This window comes from Vicia villosa, linkage group LG6 (assembly GCF_029867415.1).
Source record: "Vicia villosa cultivar HV-30 ecotype Madison, WI linkage group LG6, Vvil1.0, whole genome shotgun sequence".
NCBI classification, from domain to species: Eukaryota; Viridiplantae; Streptophyta; class Magnoliopsida; order Fabales; family Fabaceae; genus Vicia; species Vicia villosa.
This window is the reverse complement of record NC_081185.1, coordinates 116,694,611-116,710,688: the sequence shown is the minus strand read 5'-3', so window position 1 is coordinate 116,710,688 and position 16,078 is coordinate 116,694,611. Positions and strand designations below refer to the sequence as shown.

Here is a 16,078-nt window from a genome sequence, read left to right as displayed (position 1 = left end):
TCTTTCCGCATATCTTTTTATTCCTGAAAACAATGTTAATGTATGTATTATTGTGTATTTATTATTGTGTCCTATGTTTGCATGTATGTATACTTTCTTCAAGTGAAAACAAGTTAATGTTCCACTGGTCTAGAGTCTTATCTGTAGTAGTACTTTCTTCAAGTTAGTTTTGCAGTGAAGGACTATCTTGGATAGAGTTCATTTTGCAGAAGTTGAAGGGCAAAAGTCTAAACAGTGAATTACTATGGCAGCAAAAGCACGTGAACTATATTCTGTTTTGCAGATATCAAACTTCAATGCAAATGTGACTTTTGTTCTTGAAGAGTTCAGGGAACTGCATGATCTAATAAAAGGTAGTAGTCCTTTCAGGCCTGAAGTTTGGTTAAGAGTACACTCAACTAAATCAAAATGGAGAATTTGAATTCTTTTTCTGTTTGCTTCATTAAAAGATACATGTGCAATATACTTGATATGTTTGTTACCTACTGATTCTGGCAAGTGTTATCTTTAAGCTTATGCAGGTAGGTACTGTGTCAAATTCTTTCATTCAAGTACTTTTTCTGATCATGTCTTTTGCATTCTAGTTTTGCAACCCAAATATTGGTAAGTTTGTCTAGTTGTGCCAGTTTGACAGCCCTTGATGCACACTTTCTTTGTAGATATTGCTTCTTTCTTAAATCTTCATATTCCATGATAAGTGTTGTTAACTTGCATGTATTGCTTCTTGGCCTATTATGCCAAGTGAGTAAATGAGTGCTTCATTGGTTAAATAGACCCAAGAATTACGTAAGACTTTTGTGCGATACACCATAAATGTAGTTGGTTGATGAGTCACATCTAGGCTGAGATTTCAACTACTTTAGGAGGTTCATTCAAAAAAAAAAAATAGAGCTTTAAACTACATATATAGAGATTTCAACAACATATATAGAGCTTGATTTAAGTTTTAAATTTTTTCTTAGTGGGATTTTTTTTTATCTGCATTTGAGCTTTTACACAATCCTTTAAACCTTTGTGTATTTTTCTCTAATTTAGATCATCATGCTTAGATATAAACTTAAGGGTTAAATATATTTTTGATTTTTGATACTTATAAATAGTTTAAATTTTATTTTGAATGCCTATTAAAATAATAACATATTTTAGTCTTTATAAAATTTTTATGCATGCAGTTTTAGTCTATGTTATTTTTTAAAATTGTTTAATTACATTTTAATTTTTAAATTTTTGAATAATTTTTTTCATACATGTTTAAAATACTGTAAAATATTTATTTACCTAATTTTAGAATTTTTTAAAATAAAAATAATTAAATATGAATTTTTAAAATTTTAAAAGATATTGATAAAAGTAATGAAAATCGATAAAAATAATGAAAATCTCGACTTAAAAATTAAATATTGAGTTTTTTTTTCATCGAATTTTTTATAACATTCTAAATATATCTGCATAATAATCATTCAAATATACATTTACATAATAATTTTGTAGGATTGAAACATGCCTTCTTTTTTATAATGATTAAAAGAGAAATTTATACGGAAAAAAAAATATTTAAGTAAAAGTACAATCAGTAAAGTGATATAAAATAAGATAAACAATAGATAGGTGGATAGTAATTTTAGAAAACTTTAAAGGAGTTGTTGAGAATATTTAATCCTTGCTTTACACCATGACAAAATATTATCCGACCTATTAATGTTTTGAGAGTACAATATATTTTTTTAACCATGTTACCGATTTTTATTAAATTTTCTTCTTTTAATAATTTTTTATTTATTTATTTATAAGACTTGAATTGTTCAAGAGATCTCTCTACACATGATAAAAAAACTTCACAGTGCTAAATATTTTAACGCAACAAAACACAAGTCCTTACCATCGCTTGAGTCGGAGACAGCCAGGACAGAGTTTTTTATAAGGACAAAGACATTCCCTCCAAAATGTCACATAAAATATTTCAGGAATTAAAAGCATGTTTGATATAATAGTGTATGTTATTGAATTACATTAAATTACAGTGATTTTGCATAAACATATTAATAACATGTTTGGTTTTGTGTAATATTGAAAAGAAAAAAAAACTTGAACACCTTATTTTTTTTCTTATCTAAATTTATATAAACAATATATGAATCTTGCTTGACACGTTTTTACCCTTTCAGTAATAAAGTATTTTACTAGCATGTCTTCTTCTCCAACGTAAGCCTATATCTTAGGTAAGTGCCAGCTTGCATTATTAGAAGAGAACATGTGAAGTTTATATGCTTAATGAGTTGATGCAGTGCTTGTTCTGTTCAATATAAACCCAGTAGGGTGAGGTCCACACTAATTTAATTTCTCTTGTTTTTATTATGATTACTTTACCAGCATTTTATGTTTTTGGAGTAAAATTTTTGTTCTTGATGTTCAAAGATAAAAAAATCTCATATCAATTTGTGTGGATATGAATAGAAATTTTAATTGGAATATTTTGGTAATGTACCATTGTAAAAATGATATCAATTAATTTTGTAAATAAAACACAAAATAATAAGTTTTTTGAAAATATAATATATAATATATTAACTATTAAAATGAGTTTTTATCCATTTATTTTATTAGATAATTATTCCTAGTAATTAAAATATATATATTTTTATTCTATGTACTGAAAATAAAGAAAGATTAAAAGGATAAACCTTTAAATTCTTTTAAATTTTTTCATTGATCACATTATTCACATATATAAAATGTAAATATTTTTCATGTTGAACCATTTTGCAAAGCTTATAAAATGCTTCAAAAGAATATTTTTTTTGTTTCAGAAATAAAACTCAAGTAAAGTGAGAAGACTTGCGGATTTGATTGGACCAAAAAATCAATGTGAAGAAATTCAAGAGATCTATTTGTATAAATTGTGTTTTTAAAACAGAACCTACTCTTGATTTATCAAAACTAATTCTAGAAAGACCTCTAACTATATTAAAATTGGATAATTTTGAAATAGTTTTCATATTTAAATGACCAACCTGTCTATGTTCTATCCATTAATCTTTTTTTAAGGATATGAAACATAAATTAGTTGAGAGTTCATTTAAGTTTAAGATATACAAATTTTTCTTTCTTGATCTAGAAAAGATAGTTTTTTCTCGAAAACAGTTGTTTTACATCACACATGTTAGGTTTAAAAATAACTTCAAAGTCATTATCACATAATTAACAAGTTATATTTAAAACCTTCCACGTATTGAACCTCCTCAATCTTAGTAGAATAATTTTTACCGATGATACTAATACCTTTCATTTTGGATTTGACACCGTTTCCATAAGGTATTGATCCACCATTTTTTTTAATGATAAGAAGCATTTTCTATCTTCAATTATATGTCTTGAGCAACCACTATCTAAGTACCAAAACTTTTTCTTGTTTTTTAGAAGATACTCTTGTATCACAAGTTAGTAAGGATTTGTGTACCCATATTGACTTGGGTCCTTGAGTGTTAGTTTTATGATATGTTTAGTCTTGCGAAAACACTTATATTCATGACGACTAATTTGATTGCAATAAGTGCATTTTCTCTTTTTCTAAAGTAACAGTTTGATTAACGGTGGTTAGATTTTTTGCAATAACATCTTTTTATGAGGTTTCCGTTGTTTGCATTTTTCTTGATACTTTTACCCTCTTTACATATAGACTTTTCCTTTTTAATTTCTTTATTTTTGCTTTCAGAAACAAAAATGATTTTAAATGATTTTAAATGATTTTGTAGTTGTTGATATTTTTCTTAAAAATTTCATCTTGTTAGTATACATTTTTTTTCTTTTTGGATTATTTCATCCTTTCTATTAGGGACAAGAAAGTTTTTGTAAATCCTTTGATTTTTGAAAAAATTGAATCCAATTCTAGTTTTATCAAAAACTCCTACTTGAGATCCTATGATTTTTTGAGAAGTTTCAGTAGATTTTATAAAACTGGTAACATCATTTGTTAGTTCTTCAACTTTTATTTTCAAAGCCTTGTTCTCTTTTTGAGTTTCACAAATATCTTGAGTGTGTTGTTGATGCTTCATCTTTCTCTTTTGTTGAGAGTATTTTCTATTTCCAATTTTTCATTAGAATATGATGGTCTATTTGAGAATTTTGATGCATGTACACATTTTATTTGTTTTGACATTTTTTTTTCTAGATATTTTCCTCTTACACTGTTATAGACTGAGCTCTAATACCAATTGAAGTTGATAGAAATGTCACTAGAAGAATGGTTGAATAGTGACCCCTTTAAAATTTTGCTTTTAATCTTTGAAACAAGCTTTATCAATAAAAACTATGAATCATACAATATAATAAAGCAAAAGGAGTATTTTGGCAAGTTTGCCATTTGTCACATTATTAGAGTGTTTTCTATTTTTAAAAATACTATTAATAGAAATATTACTATATTTATCTGTATATTTATTTTTATATTTAATTAATTATTTTATTAATTTGTTTACACAAACAATTAAATTTAGGCACGGCTAATCAATGTATATTTGATTTTCAAGATATTTGATTTATTTTCCTTAAAAGAATAGACCGCTGCAACTATACCATTACTCCACCTTTTATTTCATACTCTTGGAAACCATCATTCCTGTTTTTACGCTTTGCCCTATTATCTATAGGAAGTCTCCAAAATTTAATAGGTTTCCAATAAAACTTTCTACATTCCAAAGAAATAAATAAAAATGCATTGATTTGAACCGTTTGCTTTTTTTCAATATAGCTTTTTCGCTTTCTTAATTTTCTATGCAAATTACAATAGAACCATAGCTGATTTCAATAAACGCTAAGAGAGAACAACTTTTTGAGAAAGTCCTAATCGCATTTCAAAGAGAGAAAACTCACCAGCCATGGCAGTCGCTTCTCGCATCGCATCCAAATACAAATTGGTTCGTCGTGATTTCTTCTCTTTCTTCCAGATACTAATTCTCGCTATGGATTGCATTTATGTTTCATATTCTAATTTCTAATTTCTGATTTTGCTGTGGTAAGACAGAAGAAGGAAAATAGACCAACTCAAGTTCATAAACTTTTAAGGTTTGATTCTTGATTTTTTATGCGTTTTTTCATATTTACTGTATTATACATCATGTTTACAATATGATTTTATTATTTGTCACTGATGTTGATAGAGAAATGGAATCAAAGAGAAGAGGATAGGATCTGAGCATCCTGAGTTTTTTCCTAAAAATCGTGAGTTGGGTCGTCTCTCTTTCTCTTTGTTTCAGATTTGCTGAAGGATTATGCTCGAGGTGGAATTCTCGCTGCTGTTGCATACTCTTTGTCGGTTTGTTTTCTTTTTATTTGCTCTGATTTGATTTTGTTTTAGTTCATGTTTCGTGTTTGCTATGATTTGATTTTGCATCACTCTTTGTTGGTGTTGTTGGTGATAGAGTACTTATTTCACTTTTCTTTGTAACAATAAAGTGTTTGTGTTAAACTAAATTTTCAATATAAGTTTAAGTTATTAAACTCTTTAATTTTGTGGATAGATTGTTTGGTGGAGCTAAATGCATTTAGTTGTTGGGGCTAAATGTAGCCATTTATTGGGATTTGTTTTTGTTGGAGTGATAACTTAATTTCATGTTATCAAAGGTAGGAACAAGCAGAAATAAAGCAAACTGTGAAAAAAGAGGAGTACTCGGCCACTTTAAGAAGGTAAAAGTAGAATTTAATCTTGGGACAAAAAGCAATTCAGAAAAAGCAAGATAAATTTTTTGCTTTCATCAATTTTAAATTTATTAATAATGTTGTTCTTCTTCTTCGTCATTTCTGTAGCATTTTCATCTGGAAGAAATATATTGCAATATCGGCATCGAAGCAGACTCTCCTTACTCATCAAACAGTCGTTTGGGATACTCAGTTAGAAGGTTAGATTTTTCACATTTTCTTATGTCAATAGATTCATTAACCATTCTGAAATCGTCTTTTGATTCTTCTAATGATAACTATCCTCATCGCTACCGATTTTGAAAATGTTTTAAGTCGGTAACCGTATTTGATTTTCACATGTTAATCTTTCTGAAATTATTATATCCTTCTATTCATCAACTCAGTTATTTCCTTACTACATTTAACTTTAGAAAGAGGAAATCATGAATGGCTAAATCTTACATGTGTAGCAGCAGAAACTTTTTATGACAGGCTTATCAAATTCGTATTGTATAACAATAGTACGTTGTTGCAGAACTCAAAAGTATGTTGCTACTTAATTATGCCACCAAAAGTTGCAATTTGTACACTAGATAAGCCAATTGCACAAGCTTGCTTGGCATTTGTTGCATTTTAAATGATGTATAATCTAGGCAACTTAGTCATCTTTTAACACATGATACAATTATCTCGATAGATAAATATGTTTTGAAACGACTTTCAAACTATGCATTGAATATTGTGATTGTAGGTAAAGGTCTTCTTGATGTTAGCATGGATCTGAATCATTTCAAAGGTGCTTTTGATTGGGTGGAAGCAATAGGTCCTGTCGTACAATACCTAATGATGGAGCTGATAGGCTAATACGAATTTCTATTATACAATAATATTTTTACTCATGATACTGAGAATTAAAAAAAGTTTGTTGCAGACCCGTGAAGAAACCGTAAAAAAGTTGACGACTAATCCTTTCATAAACTATGAACCATGGTGTCATTACGTGTATTGTAAATCATATATTAGGTAGTCCAATGCTTTTTGTGACGTGATAAAAGTGAGAGTGTATAATAAGTTGTATTAAAGTTTATAATTATTCTATAACAAGAAATCTTTAATTCATTTTTATACATGTCAATTTTTTTAACACTAGATATTCAAATTGTCATGACAGGCAACACTTAGAACTGATTAACTTTGCAATTTATCTTCTGATATAGGAAAAATCTTTAAATATTGGTGATAGAATTATTATTATTATTATTATTATTATTATTATTATTATTATTATTATTATTATTATTATTATTTTTTATCAAATGTGATAGAATTATTTGATATAGGTTGATGCTTATGATTTTGAGATACTGACATTTAGTGTCCATGTATTCAATGAAATTGATGATTTGATAAATGAAAATAAAAAGAGAATTTAACAATATTATACGAATAAATCAATAGCCTTTACCATAATTTCTAAAATTCAATAGCATTGAGAATCCCCAATTTTAAATGTGTTGAATTGTATTATAATATGTTATTTAATTATTTTTTTGTTTCAATGTTAATTATGATTTGTTTGAAACTTTTGATTTTGATGATTTAAATTTGTATTTTGAATCATGCTCACTATGTTAATGTGTGTGCAAAAATGGACGGATAGACATAATAGGATGTGAGAACCCATAAAAATAGTTAATAATGATATATAATAACTACACTACCTCGATTTCTATTGATTTTTTTATTTTTAATTAAGAATATATTTTTTCTGAGTTAAAGTTGTAATCAATAATAATAATTAATTACCTTTACTATCATTTCAATTGATTGGCCTATACAAATTTATCATAACCTAAACAAAGGCTAACTATTTGATTTTTCTATTATTTAATTTATTTTTTATTATTTTAATTTTATAATCTTATTTTAGTTTTCTAAACTTTATACGATTGTTATAGATGTCTCTATTTGTAAAACAAAAAATTATAAAAATTCAAAATTTATATTAAAATTGATTTACAAATTCTTTATTAATTATTACAAAGTCATAATTATTACTCACGTTATCAATAATAATTATTTAAATTTTGCATAGAAAACCATAAAGGTTTTTGAGAAGCAAATTTTCAATAATAATTATTAAAATTTTCCATACAAAACCATTAATTATTACAAATTCTTTATTAATGATTACAAAGTCATAATATTTTGTAACCTTTTATATTTATTGTTTTATCATTAATTACACAAATTTAGTCAATTCATTTTTGCACTATTCAAAAATTCAAAATTCTAATCATTTCATTCCAAATATGTTTCCAATGTTAAAAATAAGTCATTTTCCGAGGTGTAGAAATAAGCCGCTTTAATTGTCTTTCCATTATCTTTATTTTATTGAAAATTGATCATTTTAATTGTGTTTTCATAACAAATATATTGCAAATTTCTACATTTTGAATCAAATTAATTTTAAATATATATTAATACGATTTACCATTAAATATCACAGGCGTTGGTGTGAAATTTATGACAAGATTAATATATAATTTATTTTTTATAAATATCTCAATGTATATAATTGATATGCATTATTTCTTTTAACCATGGTTATAATTGATATGTATTATTTTCTATGAATATCTCAAAAAAATAAAATTATGATCAGATTAATATATAATATACTTTCTATTGCGTTTAACAATCAATAGTTACCGTCAAAGTTATGGCAAGATAGTTTACACAAACATCATGACCCCTTGAAGATAGTGGTGAGACGGAGAAACCAATGTTGAATACCATGCCAAAATATTTATTTTGACTCTTCTTAGAGGTTTTTATTTTGACAGAACTCTTCTTAGAGGTTAATCAATGTAAAATTGGTAGTTTTTGGCGGGATGATTTCATATCACTCTGTATATTTTTATTGGAATAGTTTTATATGTGATTATCTTTTTTGCGCTATATAAAATTTTCATTTTATTTTAACTTTTAAAGGGCAAGTCGACGTTAGAGGAAAGAGGTAGGATTAATCTTAAGAAAACTAACCCAGTAATCCTTTTAATTAATTTTGGAATGATTTTCAATCACAATCTCTTTCATTTTTAATATGTAGGATAATAAAAATAAATAAATATGCTTAACAATTATCAACCCATTTTACTTCGATAAATAAATATTTTATTGTGATTTTATTTTATGAATTTATTTTCTTTTTTTATATATATATGTTTCATTTTGCTTTTGTGTTGTGCGTTTAATATGCAATAATTTTTCTTCTTTTTAATAATTTGTTTTATATTTTAATTTACTTTTTATTAAATAATCATTTTAATATGGTTGTGAACAATGCTTCTTTTTTTTTTTTTTTTTAATTTTTCATATTATACATTGTATTTTATTTACAAATAATTTATACCTAAATAATAAATAAATAAATTTAAATTTAAACATAAAATTTACTATTTTAAAAAAATTATTTTAAAATTTGCCTTTGACTTTATATTTGATTGCATAAACGTGATGCAGAATTCCACTTAAAAAATGCACACAACAACCATTTTTTATTATACTATTATATTTTTTTTATACTACTATATTTTATTTAAAGTTTTTAAATATATAATTTATTATTATTTTATATATTTTCATTTAATATTAATTTTTATGTGAAATAATTTCCGTGCATCGCACGGGTACAACTACTAGTATAATCAATGATAAAAGTATTTGTAGTGTGTAAATTGTGTATAAATAATCAAGTTTTGAATAAAAGAATTTGAGAAAGAACACACAAAGATTTATCCTGGTTCACCAAATTTGGCTACTCCAGTCCCCACGTTTTGTGAGATTTTTCAATTAATGATCAATATCTTTTGATCATTTTCTTGCACTAAGATGTATTTTCTTTAGCCTCATCAGGCTTACAACACTAATTAAAAAGCTTCAACTATCATCCAAAAGATCAACCTTGACTTGATGATATACAAACTCGTGTTTTGAAAAAAAGAAGTTATGTGACTTATGCCAAAAGGATAAACAAGTAAAAATCTCCTTTAAATAAAAAATATTATTTTAAAAAATATGCATTTACAGATGTTGCACGTGAATCTTTTTGTCTCATCTAAACTATAAGTTTTGGTGATAATTACTATTCCCTTATAATAATGGGTGATTATTCTCGCTATACCTGGTCACTTTCCTTATCTCATAAAAGAGACATATTCATTGCCTTTCAGAAATTGACCAAAGTTTTCAAAAACAAAAAGGTCTAAGCAATTGGTCTATGTGAATCAACCACAAAAATGAATTTCATAATATGGAATTTGAGAACTTTTGTAACGAGAATGAAATTGAGCACACTTTTATGCTCCACGAACTCTCCAACAAAATGGGATAGTGAAACATAAAAATATATCTTTTGAAGAGCAAGGGAGGACAATGCTCATTAAGACTAACCTTCTAAGTACTTTTATGTAATGAATAAAGTCTTGATAAGATCAATTATAAAAGTAAGTTATACAATAGAAGGAAGTCCAACATTTTCACCTCCATATTTTCAGATCAAATGCTTTGTCCTTAATAACAAGAATGATAACCTTGGAAAATTCGATGCTAAAGCTTATGAATGTTTATTCTTCGGATATACCATTTCTAGTAAAAAGATTGTAGAATTTTAATAAAAGAACCCTGCCAATAGAAGAATCAATCCATATTACCTTTGATGAAACTAATCCCAAGTTGGTATAGGTAAAAATGTTTGATTATGCAGATATTTTTGAAGAACATTCTTCTAGATGACAAAGATCAAATCCAAGATAAAGATAAAGATCATGATAAAAACCAATATCAAGATCATGATAAAAACCAAGATAAAGATGAAAATAAAGATTAAGAGCATGAAAAGAACAAAATCAAACTAAAACCAATAAAAAACAAAAAATCAAACAATGTTCATCAATATCTATCAAAGGAATGAATGACTCAAAGGATTATCCAATCCTGAAAGTTACAAGAGATATTTCTAAAGGAGTCATAACTCGACATTACCTTAATTAAGTAAATAATTTTATGGCTTTTATTTTTCAAATTGAGATAGAGGATGTCAGTGAAATTCACATTAACGAAACATTAATCTTTTGCTAAATAAGATGAGTTAAATCAATTTGAAAGAAGTAACGTTGGACCAAGACATTCGTCTAACCTAGTGATTAGGATCAGATAGTCTTTCACAACAACCAAGACGAAAATGACAATGTTTTAAAAATTAAAGTTAAACTTATATCATAAGGGTATAGTCAGTCGGAACACATAAATTTATATGAGACTTTTGCTATGCTTTGTAGTTAGATTTTGATTCTTTTAGCTAGATTAAAAATATTTATGAGATACTTTAATAAAATTAACTATATTTTATATTACATTTAAAAATTAATGAATATAAATATGAATGAATACTAATAAAATAAATTATGAGTGAATGCTAATTAAAAATATTACGAGTGAATGAAGTAACTCAAATATTAATTGCTAGTTAGGTTAAATGAGTAGAAATTATTGATTCAGATTTCCACTTTTGAAAAAAAAATATTTTTTTACAATAATGAATGAGAGAGTATAAATTTAGTTAACTTTAATTTGTATTGATTTGGATAAGATTTCAAACTATCCAATTAGCCACCTAATGTAAGATCCAACCCCTCTCCAATTTTTATAGTCAACATACTAGTGTAAACTCAAGAGTCAAAATTTCCAGCTTTTATTGTGTCCTTAATTTTTGTACTACTTTTTACAAGTGCCATGTAGAGAGAGAAAGTGCTAGAGAGAGAGTTCAATATTTTCAATTAAATAAATTCTCACACTTTCTTTCTTTCTCTGTCACTCTTCTCTTTACTTCTACACACAAGGTCACTCCTGTGACCTCTGTTTCCAAAGGAAACCCTTGTTTCCCCTTCTTCTCTTCCCCTTTCCTTAAACCCTCTCTTCCAAATTCCATCTCATAATTCATTTTCCTTCCATTTTTAATCTCTTTTCCTTCTCTTTACTTTTCAATCTTCAAAACTAGCTTGTTTGATTCACTAAACTCACAAATTTAAACACAAATAGCCACTAAATACTCATTTATGTTACACCAATTTCAATCTCATCCACACAAAAACAAGATTTCCAAGTAACCCAACCCCTTTTCAAACACAAACCTAAGACTAAGAATCTCTCTCTTGTCAGTTACAAAACAAACCATGATGATTCCTTCTCATTGTCTCATCTTCTCTCTCATTTTTGTTTCTATTTTAGCCAATGAAGCAACCTTGCTCCATGTAAGTCTTCTCCACAATCTACGCCTACCCTTTTGAATATAATTCATGGATCTAGCTTATTTTCATGTGGGTAGTTTCAAAAACTGAAAAAGATTGTTTTTTTATCAACAGGAAGCAAATGGGTCATTCCCAATGGTACCTGTGATGGAAGATGGGAAGATGGAGAAGATGATGATGATGATGAATGATAGCAGAAGGAAACTTGGAAGTTTCAGGATATGTGCTCTCTGTACATGCTGTGGTGGAGCTAAAGGTGTTTGCATACCTTCTCCTTGTTGCTATGCCATCAATTGCAACATTCCTAATAAGCCTTTTGGTTTCTGTTCTTTTGCTCCTAAGTACTGTAATTGCTTTGGATGCCATCTTTAATTCCCTTCTTAGCTTGTTTGATTCCCTTATTATATATTGTTATAATAACAGTAATTGAAATTGAGGATTGATTATTACTATTATTATTATTAATATTATTATCTTAATTAATTATGTTGCAAGTGTGAATGAGAAGTTAAGAAGTTAAGATTAAGAATATCTGTTCTTGATTTGTTTGTTTGTTTATTTGTTTAATTTTTATCATCATTGTTATTAGGAGTATATTATAACTGGGATTTTTAGGAGTGTCACATTGTCTGTTTGTCAGAATAGCATATTGTATGATTATATTATTATATGAAGTAGTGAAGTAGTACATGAAGAATCATGAAACATTGTCCCTTCAAATGAAGGTATTGGGGTTCATAATCATCATCATTTTTCATTTTTTTAATGAATATAGTAATGCAAGTGCTCATTGAGGTTGTTGTTTTGTTTGGTTAGGTCTAAGATTCAACTTTACATCATTTTTTATCAGTTTGTTAAGAGGACTTGTTATGTAGATTACAATATTGAGGGGGTTTTTTATTGTATATTATATAAGGTAGTAATATATGGTTGCTTCCACTATCACTTCCCCAAGCAATTGTTTTATTTTGTGTCATAAAACATCACTCATGGTATGTTTGGCTTTAGATTAGATTTGCTGGTGAATTAATTAATAAAAGGATCTTATCTTATAATAATTGACAATCATAGAAGTCTTCGAATTTATAACTCAAGAGCACTTGGATAAGATAGGAAGATATCTGTTCGCTCTTAACCAGGGGTTTTGGGTTTAAACCTAGCCTTGAGCACGGGCACACAACATTGTTAATTCTCTCGAGGGAGAGCTTTAAAGTTCATTGTGTTTCTTTCTGGTTTGGAAATTAATCTCTGCAGTTGCGTGCAGAAGATATTCGGTTTTTACTTAAAAAATCTTTACTAGGCTTAGTTGGATTTAATAAATGGGAAATTTTGAGCATGCTTGTAATGAAAGTAAAATGGTGGCATTTAGGTGATATAATATAGCCATGTTTATTGATTTGTGTGGTCCTATAATTTGGTAAGTAGGGCAGTCTTTTGAAGGAAAGATAGTTAGTTTTTCACTTAAATTTGATAGAGAGGACTAAAGAGTGACCATTTTGGATAGAAGCACCATTGCAGATGAGTTTTAATTGTATATTTTTTGGAGTAGATGTGATGATATTAATGCATATAGGTGTACCCAACTGTATGTATATATAATGGTGGGTGGTAGTTGGGTAGGAGGAGTAGGACAATTAAGCCTTAGCTACTTGCATTTTTAAGTTGTTGGTTCAGTTCACTTCTCTTTGCTGGATAATTGACCTACATCACATGTATATCATCTATCATCACAAGTTCTTTATAGTTCTCTCTACCATCTTAAACTATAAGTCTACAAAAATCAAAATTAGCCATAATCATTTGTCTAATAGAATGTACATAAGCAAAACTATAGCATTCTATTGTTCATGCATAGGAAAAATTAAACTATGTTATGATTCATAATTACCATATGAATCAAAATAAATCCTTTCGTAAAATAGTTATATAATAATTACAGTTTAGTTAAACTATAATCTGATGCAAATAATAAATTCTACTAAAAAAACTTAAAAGTATAAAAAATAGGGTTTCTAGTTCAAAAACAACATTCAAGCAAAAATTGGTATGTGTGAGTTGATTTAGTTAATTTCCTAAATTGACTCACAAAGTCAAAGAAGTCTTGATTTTTCCTTGATCTTCACATGAGTTGATTCACATTTGCATTTTCCATATTATTGAATCTTAAACACTCTAAACCAACCCAAATACATAATAACACATGCAACTAAATATAGACCATACCAATCACCTAGTTTTTCAGCCATGCACTAAATCAGCACATAAAACTTAGAAATTCATAAGGTAATCAAGCATGGGTTTCAACCATCATTAATAAAATTCTTACAACCTAATATCAAAATTTACTAAATTCATAACATGCAAGTTCAAAAATCTATCTAAACCTATCTAGAGATTGAAGCATAAGAAAAAATCCATCTCTAAGAAGATTAGAGTTAGTTGAGCTACTCTTAAAAGGTTGACATGAGAGTTTTTGAAGAAGAAAAGGATGACACTTTAGCTTGTACACACTTTAGTCTTGCATGCAATTCCTTCTTGTCTTGTTTTGGAACCACAAGACTTTGCTAGACCCACAAGCTTACGGGCTTCGGAGTTACAATCCCGGGCAATAAAACTAACTTTAGCAAAAGAAAATTTAGACATTAAAGCTAAGCAATCAGAAATAACTTACTCAACTTTCGCTAAAACTAAATGGCCAAAACCAAAAATATCCATCGCCAGTGGCTCAGGAAGTGTCATTATACTCGAAAAAACTATTTATTTGCATGAAAACTCAAAACGGTTCGAGAGATACGACAAAATGAAGTTGAGAGATGAAAAGGGCAAAAAACAACACATAGGAACGGGTTCCCCAATCTGAGAACCCGGTTCCTATAAACCTCTGTTTGAAATTTTTGAAATTTTTTGGATGGGCATGCGTTCCCCAATCTGGGAACTCGGTTCCCAGAACTTGCTGTTGCGTAGAAATGTGAAGAAAATGGACGGGAATCGGTTCCTCAATATGGGAACCTGGTTCCCAGAGTGGAAAAACAAAATTTTCATATTTTTGCTTCTCTTTCAAGCATTTTGTCGTGTAACTCGAATGCGCGGCGTAACATAACTACAAACACGAGAATCAACGCATGCAAACACAATTAACATCAAGGAAAATGTGCTCAAGTCAACGATTAATCTTCATCAACACCAAATCAAACATTGTTACCACCAATTATCATGCACAAATTTCGTATGAGCGTTAAAAAAACACTTTGAGTGCGCCACAAGCCACAACAATGGACCCAATCAATTATGCATACAAAACCATCACCAACTCATAGATCCAAGGCATAAAAGTAATGATCAATCATCAACAATCATCAATTATGAACAAAAACTATTAGATCTACTCAAAATTCATATGATCATCATCAACTCAATCAACAAGTAGATCTACCAATCAAACATCTTCGCACATCAATTATCAACAACAAGACATGGATCTATACTCAAAATCATATGATCAACAACAATTAAGCACTTAATTCAAGATCCGAATGTTTACCGAATGAGAATTCAATCCGAAGCGCGAACACGAACAAGAACGCGAACGCGAACACGAATCGAAATTTGCGAATCCGGAAAGAGAGAGTGGGAGGCGCGAACAACACTAGGAGAAGAGGAAATTTGAGTCGAAATCTCGATCATTGATGAATGTTGTTCTTGAACTTGATGAAAATTGATGGAAGTTTTATGATATTTGTGGTTTTGATCCAAGAGAATTGAGAGGATGATTTTGTGAGATTTTTGGTGAATTGAAATGATGAGAGCCCTTCCTTTGCAATTGGGAAGAGAAATAGTTTAAATAGCGCGAGCGGGAAATACTAAAAACGCCCTTATTTGTCTCTTTTTTGGTCGTTTTCGAAGAAACGCCAGTCAATGCAAATTTCGGGAACGGGACCAATGCCAACACGAAGATGACCAAATTTGTGAACCGTAGCCGCGAGAATCATCTCAATACGATAAGCGGTCAAAAAGTTACACGCATTTGAATGACGAGAAACATCGGTTCATCTGGCGCGACAGTGCAGAATTTCGTGAGTACCGCTCAAAGA

General features: G+C 28.4%; 1 protein-coding gene and 1 long non-coding RNA gene across 2 annotated transcripts; both read left to right on the top strand.

The window, feature by feature from the left end:
- The first annotated feature begins 4,010 nt into the window (after positions 1-4,010).
- Positions 4,011-6,731, top strand: LOC131612173 (uncharacterized). The gene is made up of 5 exons (XR_009287310.1): positions 4,011-4,913; positions 5,017-5,061; positions 5,157-5,682; positions 5,803-5,894; positions 6,428-6,731. It is a non-coding gene; the product is annotated as an uncharacterized LOC131612173 (long non-coding RNA).
- Positions 6,732-11,468: 4,737 nt separating this feature from the next.
- On the top strand, positions 11,469-12,473 carry LOC131612172 (uncharacterized). Its single transcript, XM_058883982.1, has 2 exons — positions 11,469-11,990; positions 12,102-12,473. The coding sequence occupies exons 1-2, from the start codon at positions 11,913-11,915 to the stop codon at positions 12,357-12,359; spliced, it is 336 nt and encodes a 111-aa protein (XP_058739965.1). The 5' UTR covers positions 11,469-11,912; the 3' UTR covers positions 12,360-12,473.
- The last annotated feature ends 3,605 nt before the right edge of the window (positions 12,474-16,078 follow it).

Coding starts and splice junctions, on each gene's coding strand:
- LOC131612172 (XM_058883982.1), top strand. CDS start 11,913: ATGATGATTCCTTCTCATTGTCTCATCTTCTCTCTCATTTTTGTTTCT. Junction 11,991..12,101: donor ATGAAGCAACCTTGCTCCAT/GTAAGTCTTCTC, acceptor TTTTATCAACAG/GAAGCAAATGGGTCATTCCC.